The sequence below is a fragment of the Prionailurus bengalensis genome, chromosome E4 (genome assembly GCF_016509475.1).
Source record: "Prionailurus bengalensis isolate Pbe53 chromosome E4, Fcat_Pben_1.1_paternal_pri, whole genome shotgun sequence".
In the NCBI taxonomy this organism is placed as follows: domain Eukaryota; kingdom Metazoa; phylum Chordata; class Mammalia; order Carnivora; family Felidae; genus Prionailurus; species Prionailurus bengalensis.
In genome coordinates this window covers 44,179,227-44,195,761 of record NC_057360.1, presented here as the reverse complement: position 1 = coordinate 44,195,761, position 16,535 = coordinate 44,179,227, and the positions used below count along the sequence as shown (strand labels likewise).

Here is a 16,535-nt window from a genome sequence, read left to right as displayed (position 1 = left end):
CCAAACTAAGAGGCACCTGGAGATGGGTGAGATGTAGAGGAAATCTCAGCCTTCGTGGAGCCCCCAGGGCACCTTAGTCAGGAGAGAAGCACCACTGATTCACTCTTTCAGACGGTGGAGCAGTGTTTGAGGACCCAGCGCAGGGCTTCTGGGACTTTCATGTGAGTATGACTTGCCAAGGGACCTTGTTAAGATACAGATTCTGATTCACAGGTCTTTGAGGGGAGAGGGGCTGAGACTCTGCATTTCTGACAACTTCCCCAAATGATGCCAGTGAAGCTGGTCCGTGGACCTCACTTGGCTAGCAAGAAACTAGAAGGCTATATTGTTTGACGTCTGAAAAAAGCAGGTTTCAAAAGGCAAGCAGCAGAATCAGCTGCAGTGAGGGGGAGCTACCTACACTTCGTTGGGGGGCAAAAACTCTCTGGGTAGTATACAGGCTGTGGTAGGCAGCCTCTAAAATGAACCCCATGGCCCCTGCCTACTGGTATTCACATCCTGGTGTAATTTTCTCCCTTTGAGTATGGGCTAGAGGTAGTGACTCATTTCTAGTGAATGGAATATGGCCGAAGGCATGGGATGTCACTTCTGAGATTAGGTTACCAAGGACTGTGCTTCCTGTCTTGGGTGTTCTCTCAACTTGTTTGGAGAGAAGCCAGCTGCCATATTGTGAGCAGCTCTATGGGGAGGCCCACGTGGCGAAGAACCGACAAAAGCCTCTGGCCGACAGTCGGCCAGGAGTGAAGGTCCTCAGTCCAACAACCTGCAAGGAACTGAATCCTGCCAACAGCACGCAAGTGAGCTTGGAAGCAGGTCCTCCCCTAGTGGAGCTTTCGGAAGGGACTACGGCCCTGCCCCCAACACCTTCACTGCAACCTCCTAAGACCTAGAGCCAGAGTCCCCAGCCACCCTGCCCCTGGATTCCCGACCCACAGAAACTGAGATATAACGATGAATGCCTTTTGTTTCAAGTTGCTAAGTTTTAGGGTGATTTGTTCCACAGCAATAGATAATTAATGCAGATGCTAGAAAGGATAATGTTAATAGTTCACAAGGCCTGCTGGACAGGCATGTACCCGAGGTTGATGCAGTGGACTGGGTACTCTGAAGGACACTAGCTACGTATATATGGAACCAGGTCAAGTCCACACGGCGCCAGTGCCCAGTGTAAGGAGTTCCACATACGCATACACACATATTAGTTTTTCTGGCTCCTTGAGATTGAGCAAGTGTACAACCCAAGAGAAAGACCATAGCCAGAAATAAAGTACACACCCCCCTAGGATGCAGAACGACAAAGGAAAGCAGTCCTGAAAGTCTGGGCCGGGGCAGAGTCTCCCTCAGGAGCGACCTGTGTCCACTGTTGCCACATCCGTTGGTACGTGTACGCTTATGACCTGCCATCTTCCCGCAGAGGTGATCTTCTCTGTCACCTGTGTCCTGAATTCCATTTATTATTCTAGGAAACACTACGGTTATTAACGCTGCATCTTTCCCATGAACCACTCCGAGGACCAAATGCATCTCTTTTGTAACCAGATAAAAAAGCAAAAAACCAAAGCGATCATTTGAATTGGTGTAATTCCCATGTTTCCTCCAACAGTGGCCACCACCTCCAGCTCTGCGCGATGCTTGCTCTATGGCTCCCCCGCTCCCGCGAGGTCCCCGCAGGAAGAAGCAGGAAGAACAGGAAGAAGGTGTGGGGAAGAGGATGAGGCCGTTGTGCTTACACAACACAGTCGCCCCGGGACCTGTGTGTGCTCCTCTGCCTTGTTACCCACTACCGTCACACTGCTTGCTCTGGGGGAGCAGACCAGGCTCACTTTGAGGGCAGGTATCCGTCTATGAGGGGAGAGAGGGACTGGTGGCCCCGGGGAGCTGACTAGCTCGAGAGTCATCACGGAGTTTCCGTTTCCGCCAGCCTAGAATGCACCTCACATGAGCACCCTGCGTGAGTCACGAGGGGTTCTGAACGCAGCCAGTTGCGGTGCTGAGTCAGGGCTTGGCCGATGGGAGGAGCAGACATCGCCACATGGAGGAGGCTGACCCAACAGCCGGGACCTTCTGTCCCTCTGCACTGCCAGCAGCAAGGCTGACAGACAGCGCGGGTGCCCTGGCAAGGTCTCCAGCAGCGGGGCTAACCCAGACACCCTCGAGGGCCAGGCTGACTGCGAACTTACAAGGGAGTCAAAGCTCATGAGATGGTCACTAAATTCGTTTTCCTTTGAAGCAAAGACCAAACAGACCAGGAAGAGAAAGACATTTATGGTAAAAGACGCTAGCCCTGGGGTGCCTGGGTAGCTCATCAGTTGAGCATCTGACTTCGACTCAGGTCATGACCTCACGGTTCACGAGTTCGAGCCCCGCGTCGGGCTCTGTGCTGACAGCTCGGAGCCCGGAGCCTGTTTCGGATTCCGTGTCTCCCTCTCTCTCTGCCCCTCCTCCGCTTGCCCTCTGTCTCTCTCTCTCTCTCTCAAAAATGAATAAACATTAAAAAAAGTAAAAAACAAACAAATAAATAAATAAAAGATGCTAGCCCCTTGGTCTAATTTTTGTTCTCTTTCTTGATACATTCATGGGTCTGTGTTTCTCCACTAGAGGAAAACACGTAGAGCAAGAGGGATGACAGCTGAATTCAGCATCGGTGTTCGAGAGTGCCAAGAGGGCCCGCCTCACCCAGGCAGCCGCCCTCCCTCTACCACGCACCGCTGCCTTGCGGAGTACGGGTCCATTATTACCAGATCGAATGGTGCTTTCAAGAGAAGCTGGAAATCCAGATATTTTTAAGTAAAATCCCCTAATATTTAAATGTTTCAATGTTTTCAAGACACAGCAGACTGAAAGGAAACACATCAGTGGCCCTTATCTGGCCCTCACGTTGCCCATTTATGGCCTTTGCTCTAGGCTGCTGAGGGAGACACCGCAGGGAAAGCAGCCTGAAGACAGAGGTGCCCACGGGGGAAGCACCACACGTCCTTGCTTGTTGCTTCTGCTGCTCCCTGGGGACACAATGCCTGCCCTTGGCAAGGACACACGGCATGGACAGGAAGCAATGCCCCGTCCAAGCTCAGGGTCCCTCTGGCCCTCAGAACTCTTGCCTGGCTACACTCACTCCCTGGGTAACCAGCTAAAACAGCAGTACACGGTGACGGCAGACTCGCGTCTCCACTCGGTTTCTCCCGAGTGTCAGATTCCCGTGTCCCACTGCCTACTTGGAATCTCCGCGTGGAAGCCTAACAGGTACCTCAGGTTAACATGACTGAGTTGGTGCCTTGTCTCAATTCCGTCCGGCACGCCTCGTCTTCCCCAACTCCGTAATGGAGTCACTGGTACTCTGTTGCTCCTGCCAAACATTTAGAATTTCTCTCCTTCCTCACACTCCACATCCTCCCCATCAGGAAGTCCTGTCAGTGCTATGCTGTAAACAGACCCCAAACCCAACCCCACCTCCTCACCCTCCCTCGTGACCCCCCATTCTGTCTAAGCCCCCAGTACCCGTGGCCGAGATCTCACGATAACCTCTACCTAGGTCTCCCTGAATTTCGTCACAGCCCTCGATGGCAACTTCTCCACAAAGCTGTTGGTGGGCTTAAAAAAGTATAAGGAGACTAGATCTTATCACTCTTCTGCTTAAACCCTCCAGGGGCTTCCCAAAGCCAAACCCATTATTACTATGACTCTCAGGGCCTGACGGCCTTGAACATCCCTGTGGCTCCTTCCTTCACTTCATTTAGGTTCCTGCTCTCACACCATCTCCTTCCGAGAGACCCTTGCTGACCCTCTGCAGCGGCTCTCCCTCTTTCACCCCTGCCCCCATTCAGACCCCCACACTCCAGCTCTTAAGTTGGGTTTCTTCATTTATCTTCTGAGCACTTACTCCTGCCTGACATATCTGTTATCTCTCTGTCTCCTACCCTGGAATGTGAATTAAATGATATCAGGGCTTTGTCTCTTATTTCGCAATGTATTCTTACAGCCTACAATGGTGCCCAGCACCTTGTAGGTGCTCCATAAATACCCGTTGGGCTGGATGAACTGATATAGCTCTACATGTAAACTTCCAGGGGCTGAGGCCGAGGCCTGATCCAATTGCTCACTGGGAAGTCTACTCACTGATTGAGGAAGGCAAAGAGGTATCTCATGATAATCAGAGTGGTTTTGGGCAGGACCAGGAGGACTTTCCGGATGTGCAGAGCTCTCTCTTGCAGGCTGTCCATAGCTGAAAGAAGAAAGCCACGTGTCAGCCCTCATTGCAACAGAGATCCCGAGGAGTAACGGTCAGAGGGCCCTTACTTCCAGCAGGTGCTGCACAGACAGCGGCCAGACCAAGACTGCACAGCACTGGTGCTCCACGTAAGGAGTTCCATCCCTGTGGCCCCGTGGGGCTGGACTGCTGCCACAGGGTACATGCTGGGCTCCAGACACCTACTGATTATAGGACTTGAGGAATATGCACCTTGGGCACTGAGGGGGTTGGAGATGGTCCCCAAGCAACTACTACCCTCCAATGAAAACCACAGACAAGGACCGTCCATAAACCTGCTATGACTAATTGCTCAACATCCAGCCTCAGGGGTGTACATGTGGGGAGGGAGACAGGCTGTGCAGGTCCTGTCCGGCTCACTCTACACGCGTCTCACCTCACCCTCTGGACAGGTCTGGCTTATCTTCCCTTCCCTTATCTGCAGTGGGTTGAGCAGAATGTGGCCAGAGGCAAGAGATGGTAGATGCCTGATAAATAGTGAGATCTGGGGAGAAGACCAGAGAAGCTTCCTGACTCTTGGGCTGTGGAAAGATCAATTACAGGTAAGACCCAAAGCTGGTGGCCTCCATCAATGCCAGTCTCCCCACTCCCACAGTGGGCCAGATGGATACTGTCATTTTCTAGGAGTGTCTTTCTGTGAAAAAGAGTGGAAAGCAGTGGGTTTAGGAGCACATCTTGAGGGGAGAAGTGGGCAGCCAAGGTGTCTTGAACTGTCTTGGTTGCCCCAGTCAGTCCACTTAAGATTTTTATCTAAGCCCAGTCCCAGAAAAAGATGTGAGGACAGGAGGGGTGCATATATTTAATCACCCACCCACAGCACTGATTTCCACCAGACTCCCAAAAGTAGTGGGTCAACAAAACAAGAGAGCTTATTGAATGCTCTGGGTCCTCAGAATAGCAGATAGGAACAGTGTTCAGGGCATACACTGAGTCAAACTTGAAACCTTGGGCGGGGGGGGCGGGCAGAAAGACCCTGGTGCATCTAGGAAGAAGGTTCTTTTCCCCATGTCCAAGGCACTGCCTTCTCCAGCCTCTGGAGCCATCATTCCATTGGGGTCTACTTCCAGGATGAGCTGGTATTAACATAAGTTTCCATGGAAAACAAAACAGGATAATGAGCTAAACTAAATGGTGGGAACAGCTCTCCAAGCCCCAAATTTGAGAGTAAGAGGCAGAGAACCTGTAAGAAGGACAAAGTAGAGACGATATCCCTTTCTAGGAAAACATCGTATCATTACTTTTAAATGGGCAGAAGGGTTCTATTCCTTAGAAGAACACATATTAACACATCCAGCAGGTAAGCCATGCCATGTTTAAAGCAACAAACAGAAAACATTTCTCTCTTTATATCATAAAAAGCATGGGCAGTAAATGTCTGAGCTTCCAATAACTGAAAAGGACCATGTCTTACATGCTATTAGAAATGTATTTTACTGGGGATGCCAGGGTGGCTCAGTCTGTTAAGTGTCTGACTCTTGATTTTGGCTCAGGTTATGATCTCACAGTTTGTGAAATCGAGCCCTGAGTCAGGTGGGCTGGATGCTGAGAGTGCAGGGCCTGCTTGGGATTCTCTCTCTCCCTTTCTCTCTGCCCCTCTCCGCTCATGCTCTCCTTCTCTCTCTCTCTCTCAAAATAAATTAAAGAAACAATTAAAAAAATTAAAATTAAAATTAAAAAAAAAAAAAAAGAAATGTATTTTACTGAAGAAAGATAAAGCCCAGAAAAGCAAGGAGTTTAAGGTAAATCAGAAAAGAAAAGGCCAGGAGTTCTGACTTGTCCTAGACTCTTCCTGAAAACTCATCCTTCCTCCCTCCCTAGTAGGGGGTGAAGGATTGAGGATGAGGAGGAGACACTTTACTGAGGGAAAGGAAAAAGAGAAACATCATTGAAAAGTTTATGGGGGGAAAGAAGATCCCGTGGACATTGCTTGTTTATTGCTACAAGGTGTTCTTTCTTGCCCAGAAGCCAGTCTGAGGCCAGGATGTACTTACTGACGCAGGCCATCAGGTCATGGAAGATGTCCTTGGGGAAGAGAGGGTGTTCCAGCCCCCGGAAGTAAAGCTTCAGGACGCCAGCAATGGAGTCCATGTCATGGTCATTCTGGTCCCCAGCCAGGGGGTCCTCTCCTGAGGATAACCAGCCCCCCAAAAAGGAAAAAGAGAGTGAGAGAGGTAAAACCCCACAGGACAAAGCAGAAGTGGTGGGGAAGGGCTGGCTTTCCAAGTCCTCATCAGAGTCCATCAGCTCTGTGCCCGGCATGCTGGCCATGAGTAGGATGGACCAGAGACTAGATAAAGCAAAGACTGCTTAGGCTCAGGGGCCCCAAGGCGAGAAGAGGGCACAAGGGTCCATTAGGATAAATTGGCTCATGCCAGACTCGTTCAGGGACATTCCCTCTGGGTTGGGATGGGACACTGCAACAGGCCCTCTCACAAGAATCATGAAGCCAGGCCGGGACTGAGTCCCTGGGGAAGGAAAATGAGGCCAAGGTGGCCAGCCACTCTGACTCGCTCTTACTCCTCCTGGCTCGCAACAAAGGACACCTACTTATGGGAGAACAATCATGCTGGAGCTCCCTATGGAAAATTTCGTATCAGATGTAATTAGATTTAATGATAGGACCAACCTCAAATTGAGACTATATATATCCATTATAGTGACGGAAATTGCCAAAGCTTGCCCATTACCTTAATGGCCCACAAGATAATAAATGGGCTACGATGAACAGGCGCATTAGCCTTGATATTAACTGCCACCAAGGGTTCTGGATAAAGCCGTAAACCACCCAGATATCATAGTTAACTTCTTGGGTTTTGGCAGATCGTCCACAGGCGAGAGGCACGACGAATGCGCTGAGAAGGGAGCTGGGATGTGCCCTGGCATCTCCCTGCACGTGTTGGGGAAGACTGTCCATGAGACAGCAGGTGCCGGGCTAAAGAGCTGGGTGACCTCTGGGTACCTCCCAGGGGAGACAGGGTGGAGCCAACACCCCAGGGGGCTGGCAGACATTTGGTCTTATCTTCAAGCCTGTTCCCTTACCTCTCTCAAAGGCGTTTTTGATGTCATTCACTTCCACCTGGGATCCCGACACCCGGAAGATTCCTTCATGCTGTAGTCCTGGAAAGACAGGGAAAAATGGTCAAGGAGAGGAAGAAACAAAGTCACAGCCACAGCTCCAAGCTTGGTTGGATGTCTGTGTCCTCCAGCCAGTGTGCATTTAAGCACCGTGTCTCTATCCTTCAGGTCAAAGGAGAAAGCATGTGCAGGGATGCTGGAGAAGTCCCTGGAATGGGTATATAGGAGGCATAAACAAAGCCAAAGATGTCTACACATGGCTCCATTTCTGATTCTGAGGAAGACCAGGAAGCAGGTTCCTCCCCCGCCTTTGCCTCTCTGTTCCCATCTGCCAAGTGACAAAGTGACCCCTGGCACCTTCTTATCACCCCCCTGCCAGGAACGGGCACTGGGGGTATGGTAGGCAGGCCTTAGACACCGTTGGAGGAGTTTCATAAGGCCGGAGATACAATTCCTGCTTCGGCTGTCCTAACACTGCATGGCTCCTCTAGGGCACAATGATTTGAATATTCAGGAAAGAGAGAGGACAGGAAAAGGCAAGTGATCAGTCAACAGAGCACCGTCAGTACCGTGCTGGCCGCTGGTCCTTGACCACAGCTTCGCTCAGAGACAAATGTGCATAGATGTGACAGGTGATAATGGGCGTGAAAACTGTGTCCTCTTGGGTTTTGTTAGAGTAGAAACAATCACTAAAAATAATAATAATAATGCATGTACAGGGACTGCTGCTAAAAATGCTTTCCCAGAAATAAATCAATTCGTACTCACAACAGCCATTAAGGCAGGGCTCACCAGCAAGCCCATTTTCTGGATGAAGGAAGGGATGTGTGATGACCACCCCCCACCCCCTTAGGTTATGTAGGCGATAAGAACCAGAGTCAGGAGGCCAACCCAGGCCTCTGGTTGCCATTATGTACTCGCTCCTCAACACTAGGCTTGTGGGGCCAACCAGAGGGAAAATGCAGGCAGGGCGGGAACCCATTTGTTAGTCTGAACAAGGATGTGGCTCACAACCCCACACAAGGGGCTGCAAAGGTGGTAAGAGAGGAAGCATGCCTTTACTGCTGGCCCCAGAGGTCAGACCGAACTAGCATCTGTAATCACATGAGGCTTGTCAGCCGTTCTCAGGAGCCCTGTGTCTCCGTCTTGGGCATCTCGTCCAAGTTCCTCTGCAATGGCATGATTGATCAAAAACTCTGACATGTCAGGGAAATCTCAAACAAATGCCTTTTTAAGAAAAAAAGAGTAGAACTGCCACCGTTTCAGGGATACCCTCTCGGTGAAGGGGTGACTGGATTCTGTCGGCTAGACCTTTGAAGGTAAATCACACAGGCCAGGACTATAATCTTGAATCCAATTGAAGCAATATTAAGAAGCAAGCAGGGGGAATTTAATTACCTGGCTTGTAATAGGACTTAAGTTGTTTGCTCCTCTAAGGGAATCTCCAGAATATTCCTCAGAGAATGGCAGACAACGTTAAAACCCCATTAGTATCAATGTAATAGTACCATATTAGTTACCAATGGGATGTAACAGCCAAATAATGGCATTTAAACACAGAATGTAAACAGCAAGTGTTGTGATAGAAACACACACCCTGTGACTTGTCAAAAACACAGTATAGTATAAGGAAATGTCATCTCAGGGCCCAGGCCACTCAGTGTTCTAGGTGAAGCCAAGAATTTGCTGAGAGAGGATCACTTCGGGACTTTTTAGTAGATTGCACCATCAACGAAAAGCCACTTTAGCCCATGGGCCCAGGACATGAAGAAATCAGAGGAGAGCTTACTGGAAGTCAGGCAGCAGGCCTGAAACACATCGAGATCCCCTTCCGTCTGGTTCCCATTTCCCCTTGAGAACCTCCGCTTTAGAAGGATAGCGATATGTTTTTGCTCACAGACAGAATCTTCAGAGCATCTAATCTCATGACACTGAAAGTAGGAACACTGATAAGTGGTTGGTTTCCAGCCGTAAAGGGGGAAAGCAGTGGGCTTTTTATGAGAATGCAGGTAAGGCCTCATAGGACTAACCTGACCCATCTTCGATCTTTCTCTTTTGTTCTTAGAGCACGCCAGCATGCGGGTATAAAACCACTCAGAGGAGGGTAAGTTAAGGCATGGAAGCAGCACACAACCTTCCATTTTGCACCGGATCCAGCTGTTGCCAAGAGGTACTCTCCGTGAGAATTCTTGAAATTGTTGCTACAGTACCGCCTCACGTTACTTGGCTCCCTTGTGCGTAAGTGGGGTTTTCCTACCCTGATTCAGTCTGTCGTTCCCCAAATCCCTCTTCTTTAAGTCTTCCTGGATCACCCTGACGACTATTTACAGACGAGCCTCAGCTTTCTCATCTATACAATGGGAACTATAACATCTACCTCCTAGGGAACACGAAGCCAGTAAGGATGTACAAATCCCAGCAGATGGTGGGTCACAAACCCTTTTGGGACTGACAAGTGTTACAGATCCTATCTCCACTAAATGCACATGCACAAAAATTTTAACCCTGATTCATGGGGCGTTCAGAAATACCTTGAGTCCCCATGTGGGGGAAAAAGTTCAGTTTAGCCTAACAAATGTTTTTTGAACAACCACTATGTACTATGGTGTTTTGTTTCTTTCCTTTAAAGCAACAATATGTTTATCTATTTGGTCAGTCCTGGAATACACATAAAATGGCTTCAGAATTGATAGCCCATATCTGATTTCGGTTCAGGTCATGATCTCACGGTTCGTCAGTTTGAGCCCTGCACCGGGTGAGCACGAGCCCCTCTTCTCTCTCTTTCTCTGCCCCTCGTGGGATTCTCACTCTCTCTCTCTCTCTCTCTCTCTCTGCCCCCATCTCACTTGTGCCCTCTCTCAAAAAAAAAAAAAAAATTACCAACAACTGTATAGTATTTGTTTATAGCTCTTGTTGTCTTTAGACTTACAGTATAGTATCAAAATACTGTCGTCAAGGGTGCCTGGGGGGCTCAGTCAGTTGAGCGTCCGACTTCGACTCAGGTCATGATCTCATAGTTCGTGGGTTCGAGCCCCACATCGGGCTCTGTGCTGACAGCTCGGAGCCTGGAGCCTGCTTCGGATCCTGTGTCTCCCTCTCTTTCTGCCCCTACCCCACTCACCCTCTGTCTCCCTCTCTCTCAAAAATGAATAAATGTTAAAAAGATTTTTTAAAAAATACTGTTTTCTAAAGTTACTTGGATTATTTTCTCCCTCATTCATTTGTTACACACTTAGGTTTACTCACTACTGTCTGTATTCCACTTGGGGTTTTACCCACATCCTTGTTTTATTTATCTGTTTATTTATCTTTTGAATATGGGAAACACTAATGTAGTTCTGAAAGTCACAATTATACAAGAGCAATATTCAGAGAAAATGTCACTTCCCTCCCATTTCCCACCCCCCATTCTTTTTACCCCTCTTCCACCCGTATCCTGTAGATAAACAATCAAATATTAGTTTCTGGATTCATCCTTCCTGTATTTCTTCTTGCCGAAGTGAGAATACACATGTACATTCTCATATTGTCTTCTTTGTACCAAAAAGGCAGCGTGCTATCGACACTCTTTTGTACTTTGCTTTTTTCGCTTGACAACATATTCTGGAAATCTTTCCAGGTCATTTCATGGAGACCGTGCTCATTCCTGCCTAGTATTCAGATACAACGTAGTTGATTCAACCGCTCTTCCGTGTGAGGGTATTTAGGTTGTTTCTAATATTTTTACAAACGAGGCTGCAACCAGTAACCTCGGGCGTATGTATTTTCATTGTTGGAGGTGTATGTTTCAAGGTAAATTCCTACAAGGGCTGCCGGACCAGAAGACAAACGCATATGCAGTCCTGTTGGACACTGACAAATTCCCCTCCAAAAGGGTTGTACCAGTTTGCAATACAGCCAGCAACATGCGAGCACACCTGTTTCCCCAGAGCCGCAGCACAGAAATGTCCCCGCGTGCACTGTGCATGTACAGGGGCAGGGATAGGTACATTTGAGGCCCAATATATGGAACCATCTCCCCCTCAGCTCCTCCACAGCTCACACTCTGGGCCTGGCCACTGTCGTGTCTTCCCTGGGCGGCCGCCACAGCCTCCTTCTTCCTATGATCTTGTCTCTACATAGCGGTTTTTTAAAGCTCTCTGTTTGGGGCGCCTGGGTGGCTCAGTCGGCTGAGCATCCGATTTTGGCTCAGGTCATGATCTCATGGCTCGTGAGTTTGAGCCTCGCATCAAGCTCGCTGCTGTCCGTGCAGAGCCCGCGTCGGATCTTCTGTCCCCGCTCCGTCCCCACCCCCCACCCCTTCCCTGCTTGTGCTTTCTCTCTCAAAAGCAAATACGTCTTAAAAAAAAAAAAAAAAAAAAGAACTCTCTCTGTTCAGACTTCTCTAGTAGCTTCCCACCTCACTCAGATTATAACCCAAACACCTCCCTTAGGCAATGAAGTCCTAAGCATCTGGCCTCTGGCTTCATCTCCTGCCCCCCTCCTCTTCCCTCTCTCCGCTCCAGCCACACTGGCCTCCTGCATGCTGGCCCCTGCTGCCAAGGACCTCTGCATTTGATGCGCCCTGTCTCTGACACACTCTTCCCAGATGCCACGTGGCTCACTTCCTCACTTCCTTTCAGGACTCCGTCCAAATGTCACCTCTTAGGGGAGTTGAAGGCCTTTCTCTGAACAACCCACCCAGAACAGTGTCCCCTCTCCATTCTCCACCTCTTCACCTCGCTTTTCTTCATGACACTCACCATCAGCAGACACCCTGTATGTTACCATGTTTATTTATTAACTGATCAGCCAAGCCATCTATTTATCTGTCCTTTAGCAGGATATACGGCTCACGAAAGCAGGAACTTTTCCTTGGCACACAATGAGCAATCTCTCTCTCTCTTCTCTATTTGTTGGATGACCGAATGGAATGCATGGACGAAGCAGTAAGAGTGCAGACTCTCATCCTCTTATTGTCCTTTAGACACAAATAATTTTTCCTCCCCTGAACTCAGTTTGGACTTATCTTTGCCAATTATTTGATCATTAATCATTACTATCTTGTGGAATTTCTTCTACTGCTACTCTGAATTGCTATAGCTTATCTCCTTTGATTTAGCTTTTCAATTGCTTATTTATTTTCTCCCAACCGCATCATAAAACCAAGTAAAGACAAGAGAAGTGCATTATCCCTGTTTTTGTTTTCCTATTTCACAATGCATGGTGCCCAGCACTGATCAGGTGCTTGATACATATTCGTTCACTGTTGATATACAATGCTGTTACTTCAAGTAAATAGAGACAAGATGAAAAAACTGTAGCTGATTAGAACGGGCTAAGTTGTAAGCAGGCTAAAATAATTACTATTCCAGAAACAAAGGCAAGCAAGGTCCCAGCACACTGGGAGAGGGAGAGAAATTGGCTACCTCTGCACCCAGACCAGCAATCACCCACATACCTCCTTAGCTGCAAGAAGGTCATTCTGTCCCTTTTCCTCTAACTAGATAAGACAGCTTCTAAAAACAATGTCTGATGTCCAGTTCCTAGAAATCTCCATGGCAGTAGCTCAGGTATCTGTGCTTTCTAAACACTCTTACACTTACAAGCTTGGTTCTCTGGCAATTCATCTCCACCCCTAGATTCTGTGCAACCAGCCTGGGAGCTAGTGCAGGGTGGAGTTTATGAGACCCAGCTCCATCCAAGCAGCAGATAGAGTGATCTGACTTAGGCCGAGAAGGAGCCAGCCCCTGAAGGCTCTCAAAGGTGGGCTACAACTTTACACTGGCGACTAACTGAGCTCCAGATGATGTCGTATCCAGCGAGACCACAGCAGAACCAGAACCTGAGTATTATCAGGAATCAGGGCAACATCACAAAAGGAGTTGTTTGCAAAGCAGTCCGATGCAGAAGGTCAGCGTGTCAGGAGATACCGACACGTGCAAAGACGGTGCGTAATGGCGAAACTGTCACCACGCCACCCCAGCTGTACTTACTCCTGTCACAGCTGTAATTTAAAACCCGCTCTCAAGCTAGAAGAGGGAGTGTGGTAAGTGGCTGAGGCATTTTGGGTCAAAGCATATGATGTCTTTCTCTCGATGTCTAGGTGGGGCCATTCAAAGGTAGCAAACATTATGCGAACAAGTTAAGATTTTATTCCGTTTCTGAGAAGGTCAGGAGGAAAAGTCGGTCTCTGTTCTTACTCCACAAAGAATTCCTGGAAGCTCTTCCCAGCTTTGCACAAATATGGGCAAGGCTTTAATCCTGCTTACCGTGTCTGCTGATAAACCGGATACAGCTCTCTACCACCAGAGGAATTGCCTGGCTGGAATCCTGAAAAGCCGAAGAGAAACACAGCATTAGAATCTTTAAACAGGCATAGCCCAGAGTCAGAGAAAAATGGGCCAGACTGTGCAGAACTCGTATCAGCTGGCTCAGTGGCCGGTCCTCAAAGAAGCATCTGGCCTCCTCCAAGCTCCAGAGAGCATACACAACCGCCTACTTGGAATGCCACACGGATGCCTTAAACTCAGCACGTCCTAAATGCAACTGATCGTCTTCCTTCCCAAACCAGCTTCCTACCCTCAGCCATCCAATCAATCGGTCAATACGCTTTGTCAAGTTGGCCTCCTAAGTATCTCTCAAATGCATTCACTTCTCTCCATCTCTACTGCCATCAGCTCAGTCCTTACGTCAGTATCTCAGTTCCCACCCTTGCTGTCCTCCAGACCATGTCATCCTTCCTTAAAATAGTGGCTGGGTGATCTCTGAAAGTGCACACCCCGTCCTTCACTTCCTAGGCTAACCTCTTTCAAATTTTTTTAAAATGTTTTTTTTTTTATTAAAAAAAAATTTTTTTTAACGTTTATTTACTTTTGAGACAGAGAGAGACAGAGCATGAATGGGGGAGGGTCAGAGAAAGGGAGACACGGAATCTGAAACAGGCTCCAGGCTCTGAGCTGTCAGCACAGAGCCCGACACGGGGCTCGAACTCACGGACCTCGAGATCATGACCTGAGCTGAGGTCGGCCGCTTAACTGACTGAGCCACCCGGGTGCCCCTAAAATGTTTTTATTTAATTTTGAGAGACAGAGAGACAGAGAAGGAGTTGGCGAGGGGCAGAGAGAGAGAGAGAGGGAGGCAAAGAATCTGAAGAAGGCTCCAGGCTCTGAGCTGTCAGCACAGAGCCCCATGCTGGGCTTGAACTCACGGATCGTGAGATCATGACCTGAGCTGGAGTCGGACACTTAACCCACTGAGCCACGCAGGCGCCCCAAGGCTAACCTCTTTCAAAGACTCCTTGTTAGTTTCTTTACACAGCCCTGCGTGTCCAGGGTCCTGCCTTTGCCTCCAACTTCATCTCCTTCTGCTCTCCCTCCAGTCTCTGTCAGCCGCACCAGCCTAACTTTCCATTCTTTAGAGAAGTTCTCTGTCCATGGCTTTGCGCGAACTGCTCCTGCTTCTGGAATGTTCTCCTCACCCTGGGATCCCACCCCTTAGGGTCTCAGTGCAAGTAGCACCTTCTTAGGAATGCTTCTCCAGACTCCCCCGATGAGATCAGGGCCCCTGTCCACAGGGTCTCAGCACCTTGCACTCAGCTCTCACAACTTAACTCACACAGTTAACAGTTGTGTTACACAACTTAACAGTTGTGACTTAACTGTGTGGGTATGAAGATCTCATTTGCATTTGTCACCACCATAGCTCATGCTCCACAGGGCAGATCCAGTCAATTCGTGGATCTCCAGGGCTGGCCATGATGTTCTCACATAGTAGGTGCTCAATTAATATCAGTTGAGGGTATCAACTGATGAACCAATGGGAGCAACAGAAAGGGGGTTTACTTGGCATAAAAGGTAGGAAAGAAAAAACCCAACTCTTAGAGATAGTGGAGACTAATTGGTACTAAACTAAGAAGCAGACGTCCCAGATATCAATCTTTGCTCTGCCATTTTGCTATACATCCCTGCCATAATATTTAACTTCTGTGGGCCTCAATTTGATGCCTACAAACTGGGGAGGGAATAGGTGGTGAGAAGAGTAACATTTCCTGTTGGCACATGAACATCAGAGCTTATCATTTACAGAGAATTTATACAGGTGGTGGGTCAGGTCCTAGGTGCTTTAGCAGGACTGGTCCTGATAACGACCCTATGGGGTGTGTATCCTTATCACCATCCTTGTTTGACAAGTGAGGAGCTGAAGGCCAGGCAAGGTGAAATAGCTGCTTACAGTGACTGCCACAGGCAGTAAGTGGCAGGGCAGGGGTCCAAACCCAGGCAGTTTCCTTCTGAGACTGAACGAACATCTCACCGCCACCCAACCTGCATCCCAGGAGCTCGGCAAACGTTGCCAAATATGCGTGCCAAGCATTACTGAAAACCAACAGGGTTTTATAATGCAGCTAAACACACAATCATTCAGCTATGGGGAAGAAAGATCAGGCAAAGGGCCCTAAACCTAGCTGAAAAGGGCTATAGAACTTCAGGACAGGGGCGCCTGGCTGGCTCAGTCGGGGGGAGTGTGTGACTCTGGATCTCAGGGTTGTGGGTTTGAGACCCATGTTGGGTGTAGAGATAACATAAAAAAAAAAAAAATCTTAAAAAAATTTTTTTTTAAATGTTTGTTTATTTTTGAGAGAGAGACAGGCAGAGAGAGAGAGAGGGAGACATAGAATCTGAAGCAGGCTCCAGGCTCTGAGCTGTCAGCACAGAGCCCGACGCGGGGCTTGAACTCAGGAACCACGAGATTATGGCCTGAGCCGAAGTCGGATGCTTAACTGACTGAACTCCCCACGTGCCTACCCCACAAAAATCTTAAAAATGAAATGAAATGAAATGAAATGAAATGAAATGAAATGAAATAAAATAAAATAAAATAAAATAAAATAAAATAAAATAAAATAAAGTAGTTTAGGACAGAGATTGCATCTCAATGGGATGGGTCCTGTGGCTTCTGCTCCTTTCACAGGTTTGCCTACATTCCTGAATTTTCCGCTGGGGCCCTGCGGTTTGGCCACCATTAGGGAAGCGGCCAGATCTCATAAAGAAGTCAGGCTGCGAGAAGAGCTGGCACGGCCTGTAGCTCCCAAGCTTACTGGGAAGGCAGGATGCAGCCGAAGGAAGTCATGAGTGTGCCAAGGGAGCCCTGGAGTCAGGGAGGGCTCGGGGACCCAAATGCTCATCTTCATAACCCCTGAAGCCCTCTGCTTCCTCCA

At 48.6% G+C, this 16,535-nt stretch overlaps 1 protein-coding gene across 10 annotated transcripts in view; it reads right to left on the bottom strand.

The window, feature by feature from the left end:
• Nucleotides 1-16,535, bottom strand: part of SRGAP2 (SLIT-ROBO Rho GTPase activating protein 2) — a 235,075-nt gene that overhangs the window by 22,798 nt on the left and 195,742 nt on the right. For all 10 annotated transcript variants that reach the window (XM_043569300.1, XM_043569294.1, XM_043569296.1 and 7 more), the window contains exons 14-17: nt 13,591-13,651; nt 7,304-7,381; nt 6,256-6,390; nt 4,114-4,219 (exon numbers count right to left, since the gene is read on the bottom strand). In XM_043569300.1, coding sequence (XP_043425235.1) covers nt 4,114-4,219; nt 6,256-6,390; nt 7,304-7,381; nt 13,591-13,651 — 380 coding nt within the window. The remainder of the gene's footprint in view (nt 1-4,113; nt 4,220-6,255; nt 6,391-7,303; nt 7,382-13,590; nt 13,652-16,535) is intronic.